At 45.5% G+C, this 15768-nt stretch overlaps 1 protein-coding gene across 4 annotated transcripts in view; it reads left to right on the forward strand.

Annotated features, from left to right (window-relative positions):
• Nucleotides 1-5320: 5320 nt before the first annotated feature.
• The window catches only part of LOC135913065 (uncharacterized), a 107291-nt gene continuing 96843 nt past the window's right edge, over nucleotides 5321-15768 (forward strand). For 2 of the 4 annotated variants that reach the window (XM_065445737.1, XM_065445743.1), the window contains exons 1-2: nucleotides 5321-5445; nucleotides 8570-8600. In XM_065445737.1, the coding sequence (XP_065301809.1) occupies nucleotides 5442-5445; nucleotides 8570-8600 (35 nt within the window). In that variant the 5' untranslated portion in view covers nucleotides 5321-5441. The remainder of the gene's footprint in view (nucleotides 5446-8569; nucleotides 8601-15768) is intronic. The other 2 variants (XM_065445750.2, XM_065445755.2) reach the window with 1 other exon arrangement.

The raw sequence follows: 15768 nt of genomic DNA on the forward strand, positions 1-15768 counted from the left end.
CCTTGACGACGAGAGTACCCTTGGCTTATCCATCACGATATCCATCACGTTGCTTCCTGTGATCTTAGTTGCACTGATTGATAAGGCCGCAACTGGTAACGGCGGGACCAGGGCTACCAAGCAGGCTCTGTTTGACGACAGCAAAGCCTGTACTAGAAATAGACACCTGGTGAATGGTGCATTCGTGGCGCTTGCGCCATGCCCACTGGTGTAGTCGATGAACGGCGGCTCTTTTATAGGGCTCATTGATGACGTTGTGAAGCCCCTAGATGACGAGAGTAGCATTGGTTAATATAGGACGATAGCGTCGCTTCCTGCGATTTTCGTTGAGCAGATTGATATTGCTTTGTCTGGTAGCGGAGAGGCCAGTGCCACCGAGCATGCTCCGTTGATTGACGAGAGCAAAGCCTGTACGAGAAGTAAACGCATGGTTCGTGGTGCTTGCGCCGTGCCCACGCCATTCTTAGTTCTTTTTCTTAGCCGCCGGAGAAGCGCAGTGCCTGCGGCAGACTCGACCAGCCCTAATAATGTCGTCAGCAAGGCCTGAGCTGCCAAAAGATAGATTACAAGAGAGAGAGGGAGAGAAACATTTTTTTTTAATTCCGGCCCTCTGTCCGGGGCTACTAGGTACAAGAGACTCTGCTTCATCCTAACCTAACCTTCTTGTTTGAGGTCGGCCGAGGAACTGCCATCGCCATGCGAATTCCGTTTCTACGTACTGCATCTCCAAGCGCTCGAATCGACTCGATCATTGCGATATTAGCGGTAGTTGATAGAGAATGCGGAGTGTAATCAGTGTAGCGTTCTGTTTAAGCATGGACAGACATTGTGTCCCTTACGTACACCTACCGTGCGACGACGTCCGTTGACTCTTTTCACTGATGCAGCCGCAATACTTTCAACCATTGTCGCCACAGTAGCTAGGTGTCGGGGGTGACGCCCAGGTAACGAACACTAGCTGCACGACGAATTCGATTGCCTCTGATGTACAGCCTCAGTCGGGCTGCTTTCCGCCTGACTCTTGTATGGATGCGTGTGAATGGTTGTACTTCTTTAAGAAACCGCTGTTGTATGCGTTGAAGCGCAAAATCAACGGGAACAGCAATGCATTTGGACTGACTGTTTGAAAACTAATATCTGGGACCTGCTGCTGTCTAGAAAATTCGTTCCAAGCGGATACGCCGTACGAACTCAGCATCTATAATTTCTGGGTTGAAATTTACTGCGTAACGTAAATAATTAGAAAATTAATTAGCAATATTGCTTTAATTATTCAATTGAACATTTTGAGCTCTCGTAGAAGTAATGGGCGCGTCGTCGAATAATTTATATCAACGGTTAGGCTTGTGCTATCTGCCATGTGCAATCTTTAAAACATTGTGTGCAGCTAAAAAAACACCCTGTATATGTTATCGAGCTTACGGAAATATGGTAGTGTGTCATCTTGATGCCAGGCTGCAGGAACTGACGTTCATTCCTGATGTCATGAGCGGCTTTTTTCGCAGTCGGTCAGCCCTAAACAGCACCGCAGACCTTGTATCATTGCTTTAATTTCCTCTAAAATATTAGCACTCCGCTTATTTGCTATAACGAGATCCATTTTCCCTGTTGCGAATGCTGGAATATCGAGCCTTCTGCGTCTATTTGTGCGCACCTTTTACGCGAGAGCATAAAGGGCCCCGTGGCGCAGATGATCCGCTGTGGGCGTCGTTGCCGGCGTTGGCGTCCTACGAGAGAAAATTGCCGCGTATATTTGGTTACATCTATAGGCCACGCCTTGCTATATGATATGTGGTATATACGGTTTATATTTCCGCACTATAATATTACTAAGTTGCTCATACGTTGTCTTACATTCTTGGGAAAGTTATTCCTCGCAATTTTGAGGAAGACAGCCCACAAACAAATGTCACGAAACAAAACACCGATAGCGCATGCCTTTTATGCTTAATCTTCGCGGACTGAAATTAAATAGCTAAATAATTACATAAATTTCAAAATGATGTAATTTTTGGCGCCACTGTGACTACCTCCGGGATTGGCCCACGCAACACGCCGCGTTCCTGCCAGAGAGCTCACCTTCGTGCACAGCGTTCGCCGCCAGCGTTTCCCGGTAGACATTACGGTTCCATAAGCTGCAGTTGCCGCGAAGCGTGGGAAGCAGTAGGGATCTTTGAATGCTTTCGCTTTCCACGCTTAAAGGCCAAGCTTAAGCGTCCTCCAAATTTTCTATCACAGTGCTGAACGGAAGTGCGCTTGGAGGAGCAATAAGCATATCTTGCAATGCAGTGCGTGATGTCCCGCATGGCAGTGTTTTTATCGCCTGTTCTTTCTAACTGCGTTCTTTCTGGGCTTCCAAGCTATTTGTCATCAGAATATCACTTCCCAACATGAATAGTTTTCTACGCTGATGACGTCGGTCTGGGGCTCAGTGGCCCTTCGCACCTTGATTCCCACCTTCGAGCAAGCTTTCAGAGAGCTTTGAATGTCACTACAGAGTTTGGTGAAGTTGTGTGGCAGATTGCACCTGCCAAGTCAGCTGCAATTGGATACCAGTCTAGACAACATGCTCGTCGAACCATTAACCGACTACACTTTCGGGAGACACTGATAGGATGGTTACGTCAAAAAATTACCTGGGCGTAGTTATTGTTGATCTCTCATGGCACCCTGTGGTTGAACCTGTAGGCGCAAATCACAGTCTCTTCTAGAGTATGTGGCCGCCTTGTCTGCTATGGGTGACGGCTGCGAACAAATGGCGTCAGTACAGGCGTATCAATCATCTCTACTCTCTGACGTATTGCATATATTCCGAGTCGTGAATGTGTGGCCTAGTTTAATGTCCCAACTAGGACGTCACCATCGGGTAGCCCTCCGAGTCATGCTTGACTTACCTCGTGAGCCATAACCACTTGCATTACTGTGGCACATCAGTTACATCAGCACATCCTGTAGCTGTAAGCAGACTAAATATTTACACGTATACGTCCCGTCGAGCGTTTCCACCACTTATCGGATGACCAAGCACTTCTTAATCGGCTCATTCGGCGCCCATTCTCCCGCATGGAGACGATGGTGGCATTTTGTAAAAGCATTGCTAACAATTCTGAAGGTGCTACGTAAGTGACACCTCTGGTTGGTTTAAGCAAATCTATATTTCTGGTTTGTCTTTCAATTCCTCATATACACAAAACGTCTTAACTGCCTGTTCCAGTGGTATTCCAATTATCCCAGTAACACTTATTCGAAACATTTGTAGATTGGGATAAAGTACTTATGGATGCATCTGTACACAGCGATGACCAAAGCACATCTGACGCTTTTTTTTTCCGCTTCAACTGACATCCTACGGGTGCTGCGCATACCACAACCAGCCTCATCAACAACCTTTGGAGCTGGCCTCGGTTGATGTTGCTCTCAATCACCTGCAAGAGGAGTTAGACACATTGAAGGTGGTCATCATTACGGACTCCTGCGCTGCCCTGTAGTCTGCCCTCAGCAGACTGCAGAGAAGCGACGGTGATCGCCCAGTTATGCGTTGCATCACCGAGTCTGCCAACACAATTAGATCTCGTGGATTCTCCTTCGTTGACCTGTGGATACCTTCACACGTATCGCTGGAAACATAGAGGCCCATTGAATCGTTTCCTATTGTGCTCACAACGAATTTTAATGCCAGGAAATTATGTGCAGGCTTGAGGGTGCTTGTCCGCTGATTCCTCGATAGCTCCTCAAGCCGCACACATACCAGCATGTTGCAAAATGATTGTTTCCACCTCGTGTTCGAGGTCGAGGCTTCTGATATTGTGCTAGAGCTCTATTGCTCAAGTTAAAGGCTGGCTCTGTCCAGGTGCATGTACGTGTAGACAGTCCGCTATGTGCTTAGTGTGGTTCATGCGAGACACTTGAGACACTTCGTATCCAACCGTTCTCCCGCCTACTTGGATCACTGGTTCGAACCTTACCATACGATCAACTTGGCTCACTGTGTATGCGGAAACGTGTACATACGTACCGCTCTTCAACTAACCTCTTACACGCCGACATCGGTCACTCTAGACGCGGGAGAGGGTAGGTACTGTTGTTCAAAGAAACTGTTTGACGTCGATTTGGAGCACAGGGTATGCGCCACTCAGTCTGTGCTGGTCTGCAACGAACTTATTTCATACCAACTTGGGTCAGTGGGCATGTACCAGTAGGTCTGTGCCGCTCATCAATTAACGTATTTTACGCCAACTTTGCGAACTTGGTATATGCCACTGAGAATTCCACGAAAACGATCCCTTACATTTCATCAATGCCGAGCAGAATCAAACCCTGGTCACAAGGGCTCCTCAAGGACATCAACCCGACACATTAGCAGGCTGCGCCACAAATGCACTGGGTATGTGCCGCCTTTCAATGAACGCCTTTCACGCCGACGTTTTAGCGAGCTGCGCCATGAATGCACTGGGTATGTGTCGCTCTTCAATGAACGCTTGGCCAACTTGGGTCACGGCGTACACGCAAATGAATGCCCGACAAGCGAGAGAACTATCCCGAGCGTTCGAAGCCACCGGCGCGCCATGCTTTTCGTATCGGAGGCCATGCGCGGAGTTCTGGACGGTATATGGTGAAGCCTGTCAAGAAAGAACCGCGAGAGAGGGCTCCGGTTGTCGCATGACGCATGGCTCAGCGTTGGCAGGCACCGGCGTGTCATGCATTTCGTAAGCGATACGCAGGCTTCGCAGTGGTGGCGCTAGATGGCCCTGAGTGATCTGAGGGAAGCGCAAGAAGGTGTCCCGCTGCAGTAAATGCCTCATGCATAACTAATTTAGAAGGTGGCAAGACCATGAGTCACTAAACTGATTCAATGCTAACGCATTACTGTCGACAAGCGTTGCGAGACGGGTCCCACCACAATTTTTGTTGCTCATTTCTTTGAAGTTTTCATTCTTTTGTAAATAATGCCACCATGGTGTTTTTTTTTATTCACGCGTGTATGTTCCGTTCCTACTTGTGTACATTATGACTTGCTTTTCTTTCATTTTTGTGACCGATCACATTACTGTTTCTCCATTCTTTAGTTACCTTCTTCTTATCTTCAACGTCCTTTACTATTCCCATCTTTCTAAATAGTCGGGAAGCTTTGCGCCCTTCTCGTTGGCTCTTGCCAGCCTGTTCCTTTCCTATCTCCCTCTCTGTGCATTGTATGTCTTTTCATATCAAATAATAATAATAATGATAATAATAAATCCACTTAATGGCCAATCACCCGTTGTAGGATGTGCCATTGTCTCCCATCATCATGAGCAGCTACAGCACGAGATCACGTGTAACCGGGTGCTTCAAAGAAGACGAAGGCCCAACGGAGCTGGCTGCCTGCGCCCATTTGGAAGCACTCTGAGAATACCGAGCTGTTCACGGAAGAAGACCACCTTCCTGGTGACTGATTCATCAAAATGGGTGCGTTGGAATACCGATCTCACTCTCTTCATTAATACGCGTTGTGCTAGCTTCGACGGGGCGGCCGGACAGGAGCCCTACGGCGTGAGGCCTAAAGCAAGAGAAGATCCGGACTGCTCTAGTCGGGGTCCAGTCAAAGTATGCGTTTATTGCGGTGAGGGCAAAGGAAATTCATCAGGGTACGCTTACAGCGTTAGGCACGGAGTTGCGCCAGCGGTAATAACCATACGAAACCGAAACTGGATACCGAAACAGGATATCACATCATCTCTCCCTTGAAAAAAAATGCGCCACTCGCTCACTCTCCTCGGAAATGAAAAGCTAGAGATATGATTTATAGAACACAGAAATGCAAGCAGTCGTACAATGCATAAGCAGTTACAGAATGATTTTTTTTTTACGAAAGAAAGCATACAATATGAAGACGCTGAAAACAATTGAACAGTTCATGAACACAATTGCACTTCGCAAAAGTACCCATCTTGGTTGGCCAACGAAGAGGTTCGTACTTGCACATACATGATAATAAGAATTCAATACAAGAAAACTGACAATCCACGCGTCCATGTACACCCCCCCCCTCCTTTGAAGGGTACTACTTGTATATTATCTACCAAACAAAGACGTAAGGAAAACATTTTTGGCTTAGAGATTCGCATAGGAGGATTGAGAAAATAAAGCAAGGCCTTAAAGCTACTTGGTAACGTAATCTTGAAACCGTACTGAGGGTTGTCTATGACGTGTAGACCAGCAGAGAATTTATTCTGGTTGTAGAGGGAGACCAGAGGAATTATTACTCGTAAAGGAACTGGAATGCGTGTTGGTGTCCTGAGTGCCTTCAGGAGTGTCGGACGAAAGCTCAGGAGATTCTTCTGCATGGGGTGGACCCAGTCGCGGGGGTGAAACAGGAGGTTGTAATGAAGTGGATGCAGCAGCAAAACAAGTACCAGTAGGAATTGGCAGAAAAGGTGGGAAACTGTCATCACGGTACGGACGAGAACCGGCGTATTCAGCATGGTATGGCCGATGGCTATCATCACGGGAGGAGTAGTCATTGAAATGACTGCTTTTTCATCAAAGCTTTCAAGAGAATCTTGTTGTGCCGGGTATTTCACCAGTTTAGAAGCATTCCAACATTTGCCATTTTCAAGTTGGAAAGTACTTAGACCTACTCTACGATAAATCATGAACGGATCAGATTATTTAGAAGCAGATTTCCTGCGAGGTACGCACTCTGACCAGATCTCCTTGTTGGAACTGAGGGAATTTAGTTGCGCAACGAAGATCTACATATTTTTGGTATTTTGCTGTTTTTGATGTAGTCGACTCTGCACTTCTTGGCGCAACTTCGGAGAAGCAAATTGAGGGTGAATTGGAGGCATGTTTGCGACGTCAAGATGAATTCGCGGTTGACGACTATCGAGCAGCATAGGTGGAGACTCACTGGCAGTCATATATTACGTGGGGTAAACCTAAAAAAATGAAATTATGGAGTTTTGCGTGCCAAAACCAGTTTGTGATTATGAGGCCCGCCGTAGTGAAGGACTCCTGAAATTTCGACCATCTGGGGTTCCTTAACGTGCACCTAAATCTAAGTACACGGGTGTTTTCGCATTCCGCCTCCATTGGAATGCGGCCGTATATATAGCTATATATATATATATATATATATATATATATATATATATATATATATATATATATATATATATATATATATATATATATATATATATATATATATATATATATATATATATATATATATATATATATATGTATCCAAGGAAAGCATGGGAGAAATTCGCTGTTTCCTCGTGAATACATATATGTATATATATATATATATATATATATATATATATATATATATATATATATGGAGTCGCCGGGAGGTGCAGGTTATCTTTGGTTTTATTAACGCCTGCCAAAAGCATGACCGAGCACAGCGATATTATGAAATACAGTACTCATTCACCGATTCATTTCTTTACTAATGATAGAGCGTTTATAACACTGCGAAAAAGCACAGCAGGAAGATGATTTCGATGTTTCTTTTAAACCGCCATGGTTGCTTAGTGACTATGGTGTTGGGCTGCTAAGCACGAGGTCGCGGGATCGAGTACCGGCCCCAGCGGCCGCAATACGATGGCGGCGAAATGCGAAAACACCCGTGTACGTAGATTTCCATGCACGGTGCACGATGCACGGAAACCCAGGTGGTCCAGATTATTCCGAAGTCCCCCATTACGGCGTGCCTCATAATGAGATCGTTGTTTTGGCGCCTAAGACCCCATAATTTATTTAATGTTGCTTGTATACGGGTAGACGCTGGGAACCTTTGTATCGTCCAAAAGACAGCACTGCCTCTGTTAACTGCGGCAACAAGATGATGGCTTCGCGCGTGAAATACGAGTGTACACCGTTGTAATGGTGCCTCGTCCGATATAAGGACACGTACAACCAAAGATTTGTTCGCAAAAAAAAGAAAGAACCAACTTACAATTTGAAGCATCAAAAAATACTTTTGACAAAAAAAGGCGCCAATGCGAAAACACAGCGGGGAAGACTAAATGGCAAAGGGGAAAATATCGACGCATTGCATCGTATAAACAGCGGCTCTGGAGAGACGAAAGTGAAAGTAAACAATTATATCGAAGAGCGCGTTGCGACTCTCTAGGCACGCGCCAGGTTTCCTTCGTATTGCTTTGCACGTAGAACAAAGTCGACCGCATTGTTGTCCCTGACGCTCACATCTGCGCAGCCCTTTTCTCACGCCCACAACAGTGCAAATTCATAGACAGCCATGTTAATAAGCGGAAAGGCCAATTGTGCCGCTGGCCAAGAGGGTAAGGAGCTTGCGTGCCACCTATTTTCTCTTCGATTAACACCGTGCTGCTCTGCCCTCCCCCCTCCCGATCAGTGTCTCGCAATTAATAGCGTTATCTACATAAATGTTGCAAGCGCTGACATCTACCGTCGAGCTGTTCTTGCAAAAATGTAAAAAAGTAGCTTCCTGATGCGTAATATTGCTTTAGAAAAATTACTAATTGGTGTGAACCGACATTGCTTCCACTCTATGTCAGTTAATTTTTACCTTTATGCTTTTTTTATGCCCTTTCAGAGGAATCCTTTGTGGACGAGTCTATGGTGATGTAAGTAACTGAACTTTACCTCGCAGCTATGATCCATGCCTCACGACCTGCGAGAGGCTTCGCAGGACTTCCTGGCTGTGATAAAAACCAACTGTGAAACCATGGCGTTTAAGGATAATCGCAATCTTTAGGATAAAATTGTATAGCGCAGTATATATTTTACTTTTGGAGTGAAATGGCATATTGTCAGTTCTTGCTTTAGTATGGCTGACTGCAAAGTGTAGTTCCTAAAGCTTGCGGGACAAACATATGGTGTTATTGCGGTATTAAAAGTGAACACTCAGCAAATTAGATATAATACATGCCAGAATTAACATGTACGTAATTCAGGGGTATAAATTGAGAGTTCGTGTAGGCCGTTTTCAGATCCTGATTGGTGTCACATTATCAACTGCATTTTCTACGTGGAGTTAGAAAAAACTATTTGATGGCAATAATTTTTTTTTTTTTGATGTGGGGCATATGGCATAAGCTGCAATTTGCGTCTTCTTTAAGGCGTCACAGGTTTTCTCTTATTAAAATTTACGAAAATTTCCGTCTATACTTGAAGTGTAGCTAAGCTTCGGCATTGAGAAGTTACTAAGTGCGTCAGGCTATAACTGTCAACATATTGGAATACGAAGTCGGATTGTGTTGTATTTACTGAACATTTCAGAACCACAAAAAGAGAATGTGCTCCTCGCGACTCCTAATTTGTTTCTTCAGTCACTGTGTAAGTTGAATACGATGGGAACGTATCGAATTTAGACTTTGCTAGCACCCATCAGTTTCAAAGGACTTGTTTGCAACAGAAGCGTGTTGAACTGTCGTCCGAGAGTATGCTTATTGGTATTGAAGTTGCCTCAATGGAAAGTGAGGAAGCGTGATATGAATTCGTGGGATGTCTAGGCACAGTAGGAGGAGCATACGTAGCTGGAAGAAATAAGATTGAGTCCGCTGGTATGAGGGGCCAACCGGAATGAAGGTGTCTGTGCCCGGTTGGCGACCAACTAGTTATAGATATGAACAGTAACATTACCAGGAGACGCACGAGCGATAAAAGACGCGTTTTTTGTTGGCTCCGGTTTATTCAATGTCCTGAAGATGCTTTAATCTGCACTCGAATCGAGGCCTTCAGGCGTTTCGGAATGATGATTGTAGTACTCACGAGGTTTTACTTCGCAAAGAGCAACAGTGCGGCTGTAGGAGACGCCATTATTGGAGGATTTCAGGTCAATTTTTACCAGCTGTGGTTCTTTATTGCGCACCTAAATCTCAGTACATGAACGCCCTTCCAGTTTGCCCATATCTAAATGCGGCCGTTGCGGCCACGTACCCAAGCATCAAAACGCCATTGTAGCCAATGAAGCAGTGCGGCGGGTTGACCAAGTATACAGTTCGTGAGTGCATAATACAGGCCACAAAGCGAGGGATTCATTTAAACGTGAGAGCCTTTGTTGGGTTGCGAGCCTTTGTTGGGGTGCGATCCTTAAGGATCTGCAAGCAAGCGAAATGATTGAACACAGTAAAGACGGTTCCCTTCTTACAACAGTCACTTAAAGGCCTACGGCAGCGAAATTTTACGTGGGCTAAGTTGGCTATAAACGCATAGCTTATATTATCGAAGTAATCTTGGCAAAGCCGCAGGGTTGGTAACGGTCTAATTTTCTTATTCTTCATCATCATCAGCAGCAGCAGCCAGGCTACGCCCACTGCATGGAAAAGGCCCCGCCCATACTTCTCCAACTACCACGGTCATGTGCTAATTGTAGCCATGTTGTCGCTGCACACTTCTTAATCTCATCTGTCCACCTAACTTTCTGCCGTCCCCTACTAAGCTTCCATTCTCTTGGAATACAGTCCGTAACCATTAATGACCACCGGTTATCTTCCCTCCTTATTACGTGCCCTGCTCATGCCCATTTCTTTTTCTTGATTTCAACTAAGATGTTAGCTCGCGTTTGTTACCTCACCCAATCACCTCTCTTCTTATCCCCCTTAACGTTACACCCATCATCCTTGATTCCATAACTCGTTGCGTCGTCCTGAATTTAAGTAGAACACTTTTTGTAAACCTCCAGGTTTCTGCCCCGTAGGTGAGTACTGGTAAGACACAGCTGTTATACACTTTTCTCTTGAGGGATAATGGCAACCTGCTGCTCATGATCTGAGAATTCCTGCCAAACGCACCCCAGCCCATTCTTATTCTCCTGATTTTATTATTAGCAGCCTTTAAATAGCATCTACAAAAGTCCCAGAACCGTACACAACTGCTGATTTCTTTGCTGCGCCTAGGCGCGCAGGCGTGTTCGCTCGCTGAACATTTGCAAGTTGATGGGTGCCTCTTTCGGGGTGTTTTCACGTTGCGCTCGTAAGTTGAGCTGTTGCAAGAATGGCGACGCATTGCATGGCCCTCGGGTGCTCTAACACGTGCGCCAACACGAGTGATCGCTGTGCAGTACACCACGCCACGCAGACGAAGGCAGAACACATCATTCCTGTCGCAGCTCTCAGGGCGCAAGCATGCACCGTAATGCAGCAGGCAAGTGCGGCGAAGACAAGCCGAAGCGCAGAAGGCGTGTAGACTAAACTAGACAAGGCTGCAGAGGCTACATTTCGCGAGCACAGTCATTTACTCGTGCTTAGCAGCCCAACACCATAGCTACTAAGCAACCACGTACGGTAGGTAAGGAAAGTTGGCAGTTGGAGGAAAGTGACAGTCTGCACGTGAGACAATTTGTTCGCATACTCATTGTGCGAGAATAGGTACCAGCAGTCGAAGAATGACACCATACAGTACATTGTATTCGATGCGATGGAGTCCGCGTCCAGAGCCGAATCAGACCCTAATTGCAGACCCGGATTACCCTGCAACGACTGACGACCAGGCACCTCGCTTATATGCGCAGTCGCCTGACAGTTGCTGGGCTCTGGCGTCAGCCGCAGAACCGACTAGACCTCTCTTCCAACACTTTCCGACATTCTTGCCCTATTTCGCACCGTCGGGTTTCAGGCGAACTTCAGAAGTCAATTTGTTTGTCCCGAAATTTGGCCACCCGGTCAACGCTATGTCTTTTTTTTATCTGTAACTTATCTTTTATATTTTAGGTAGTGCTGCACCGAGATTTCCAGCGATTTCACTTTTCCCAAACTGCTTGGATTTTTACTGCCTCTGTTCATGTTTTGGGGAATTTTCGATAGGTGTTGAAGCCATTGCACGACCATTGGCCGTGCTGCTCTACAAGTCGTTTTATTTTTCTTAGGCCTTGTGCAAGCTTCTGTATTCTTGCCGTTCGTCAACCTACTCATTTCCCTGCCAATTGTATCCCATTCTGACACCTACGATACCATGCAAGTCGGCAATGATGTTGTGGCCATGGAATGGAAGCCGTTTTAATCGGTTTTATTGTGAACAGCAACTTGCGATTCGCTGATGATATCGCCTAGCTTAGTAACTCAGGGGACCAAGTGCAATGCATGCTCACTGACCTGGAGAGGCAAAGCAGAAGAGTGGGTCTAAAAATTAATCTGCAGAAAGCTAAAGTAATGCTTAACAGTCTCGCAAGAGAGCAGCAATTTACAATAGGCAGCGAGGCACTGAAAGTCGTAAGGGAATACATCTACTTAGGGCAGATAGTGACGGCGGATCCGGATCATGAGACGGAAATAATCAGAAGAATAAGAATGGGCTGGGGTGCGTTTCGCAGGCATTCTCAGATCATGAACAGCAGGTTGTCATTATCCCTCAAGAGAAAAGTATATAATAGCTGTGTCTTACCAGTACTCACCTATGGGGCACAGACCTGGAGGCTTACGAAAAGGGTTCTACTCAAATTGAGGACGACGCAACGAGCTATGGAAAGAAGAATGATAGGTGTAACGTTAAGGGATAAGAAAAGAGCAGATTGGGTGAGGGAACAAACGCGAGTTAATGACATCTTAGTTGAAATCAAGAAAAAGAAATGGGCATGGGCAGGACATGTAATGAGGAGGGAAGATAACCGATGGTCATTAAGGGTTACGGAGTGGATCCCAAGGGAAGGGAAGCGTAGCAGGGGGCGGCAGGAAGTTAGGTGGGCGGATGAGATTAAGAAGTTTGCAGGGGCGGCATGGCCACAATTAGTACATGACCGGGGTTGTTGGAGAAGTATGGGAGAGGCCTTTGCCCTGCAGTGGGCGTAACCAGGCTGATGATGATGATGATGATGATGATTGTGAACACGACAAGCACTTTTGCCCACTGCGAATGAAGCTATTGTATTAATTACCGCAATTCCTAAGCATATAAATCCCGAGAGCAAAAAAATTATGCTGATCCCACGCACTGTAGAAATCGCCGTAAGCGAAAGTTTTTGTGCTGTTTGCTTTGATTGTTTATAATTAGTGGGGCTGTTTACTGGAAATTTTTCATTTCTTGAGCATTTAGTTCAATACGAGAGTACGGGGTTGATGGCAAACATTACCTTGCGTGCACCACTGCTGTTAGTATGCGTAGTACACAGAACACACTGGGTGAGATGTTTCCTTGAGGCGTTGCTGTGCGCCATTGTTTATAACCTATGAGAGGGTTGAGCGTTGTCATTGCTTCACATGGCACATCGTATCGCGGCAGAAGTGTTTGCATAATTGTGGGGCTCTACGTGCCAATACCACAATCGGATTATGAAGCTCGCCGTAGTGGTGTACTCTGGATTAACTTCGATACCCTCGTGTTCTTTAACGTGTTCCTAAATCAAAGTGCACGACCGCTTTCGTATTTCGCTCCCGTCAAAATCGGCCCGCGGCGGGGATCGAACCCGTGATGTCAAGCAATGCTATAGCAGCGTAGCTACCGTGACAGGCACAGAAGCGTTGATTTGACGTGCAACCACTTCCGTATGTCGCCTAGACCCTACGATGATTTAATGCCGCTTTGCATCTGCACGCCCTGTGTTAGTTGTCCGCTTAAAGAATTTTCATGGTGTTTATTTTTCAGTATATTTCAGTTTGCCCACAACTGCTGTACAGTTTCCTCATCTTTCCACGTAGCCTTCTCCCTGTCCCACCGTTACCTCCAGTACGGGAACTGCGAACGGAGTGTGGCGAGGCTGTTATTCATTCGTTTCGTGATTTCTCCTGTTCTACCCATTATCTGCCTCATCTTCTTGTCCGCTTTCTACCATTCTATTTACCTCTTCTCAGGACTTGCACGTTAGTAGAACGGTAGTTTCCGCAATAATTTTTGCGGGGTGTCACGCATAATTACAGCTGTCATGAGGCGAATATGACGACGCCCAGGCAGCTTCAGAGAGCATTGTGCACGTGGAACGCGGTGTAAATGTCCAAACTAGTTTCTAGAGTCGTTTTTTCCTCTCTGCACGCTCTCAACACCCCCCCTCCCTCATTTGACGCGGTGTGCAAGACAATAGCAGCATCAGCAGCAGTAGAAAAGTTGAAGGAACAGACAGAGAAAGCTTCCCTTGAAAACGTTGCCTTTAATTGTTGGCATACAGGCGCGTGTCGTTGCGGCGTCATCGCGTGCGTTGCGGGATTTCATCACTGCGAGAGCCAACTGGACGAATTGTCCACTATAGCTTCTGCCTTCAGGAGTAACCTTATCCTGTTGCCAAGACGCGAATGGTCTATCCAGTTTACAGACCTACAAGACTCTTGTTATTTTCAGTCTGCTCATTAATTGCGTCCTCCACAGTTATTTATTTATTTATTTATTTATTTATTTATTTATTTATTTTCGTATACCTCACAGGCTCCAGGAGGAGTATTGCGTGAGGGGGGGCGGTACAGATAACAATTGTGGAGCAAAAACAGTTTTGTTACATAAATATGCACAGAGCGAGAATCAAATAATAAAGAAAGATAAAAAGAAAGGAAGGTAAACGAACAGTAGCTAGCTTTTCAGTATACAGTAAAGCAAACAACCTTAGAACAAATGCTTACATAAATAAATAGCAATGAAGGTAAAAGTAACAAAACTAAACAGATACTCGTTTTTAGCTATGTATAGCCAAATATGCAGCGATTTTTCGTCTGAAGGTTAATGGGTCGTTAGTGTCAGCGATGTTATCAGGAAGACCATTCCACAGTGCAATCGCACGTGGCAAAACTGAGCAGTTGAATGCACTGGTGTGACCGAAGATGCGTCGGAAACAGATGGTTATGCAGACGTCTAGATGTGCGGGAGGGAAGAACGAGCGGTAATGTAGATGGGCGTACATTAGGCATCACTTTGTGCAGAAGACAAAGTAATGCGATATTCGTGCGCGATTCCAAAGATGAAAGCGACAACGAGAACTTGATGTTAGTTACGCTCGAAAATGGGCTATATTCTCTGGCAATGAAACGTGCAGCATGGTTTTGGATCGACTCGAGAAGATGAATTAGATGTGCCTGATGAGGGGACCATATAGAAGCGGCGAAATCGAGCTGCGCTTGCACTAATGTTTGGTAGGCTATCTTTCTAGTGAGGGAATGAGCGCTGCGAAGGTTACGTTTTAGATATCTAAGAGTGCGCGATGCTTTAGCCGTCATTTTCTCAATGTGGGATGACCATGAAAGGCTAGGTGTTAGAATAATTCCAAGGTACTTGTATGACGATGTGCGAGCGACGATACTATTGCCTAGTGAGTAACTGAAAATAGACTAGGACTTTTTGCAAGTAAATGTCACTAGATTGCATTTGTTAATGTTTAGGGTCATTTGTCAATCCAAACACCAGTTAGTTACACATTGAAGGACATGTTGAAGAGCAATATGATCAGCGGGGGAGCGGATTTGACGGTACATAACACAGTCATCTGCGTATAGTCGAACACTGGATGTAATGTTAAATGGCAAGTCACTGATGAAAATCAGGAAGAATAAGCGTCCAAGGACCCTTCCCTGAGGTACGCCTGATGTTACGTTACTGAAAGGGGAAGAGTACTGGTCAATGAGAATGGACTGCTTTCGAAAAGACAAAGTTTCTTATCCAGTTCGTCAAGGTTTCACCATGAGAGTTTAGAAATGAGGCGACTGTGAGCCACGCGATCAAATGCTTTAGAGAATTAGATGAATATAGAGTCAGTCTGTGCATTGTCGTCCATATTTTGAAAAAGATCCGTAGGGAATTCAATTAATTGTGTTTCATATGAAAGGCCTTTTCTGAATCCATGCTGATGTTTAAACAAGTTATTACATTCTAAGTGATGAA

Source organism: Dermacentor albipictus, chromosome 1, assembly GCF_038994185.2.
Source record: "Dermacentor albipictus isolate Rhodes 1998 colony chromosome 1, USDA_Dalb.pri_finalv2, whole genome shotgun sequence".
NCBI lineage: Eukaryota > Metazoa > Arthropoda > Arachnida > Ixodida > Ixodidae > Dermacentor > Dermacentor albipictus.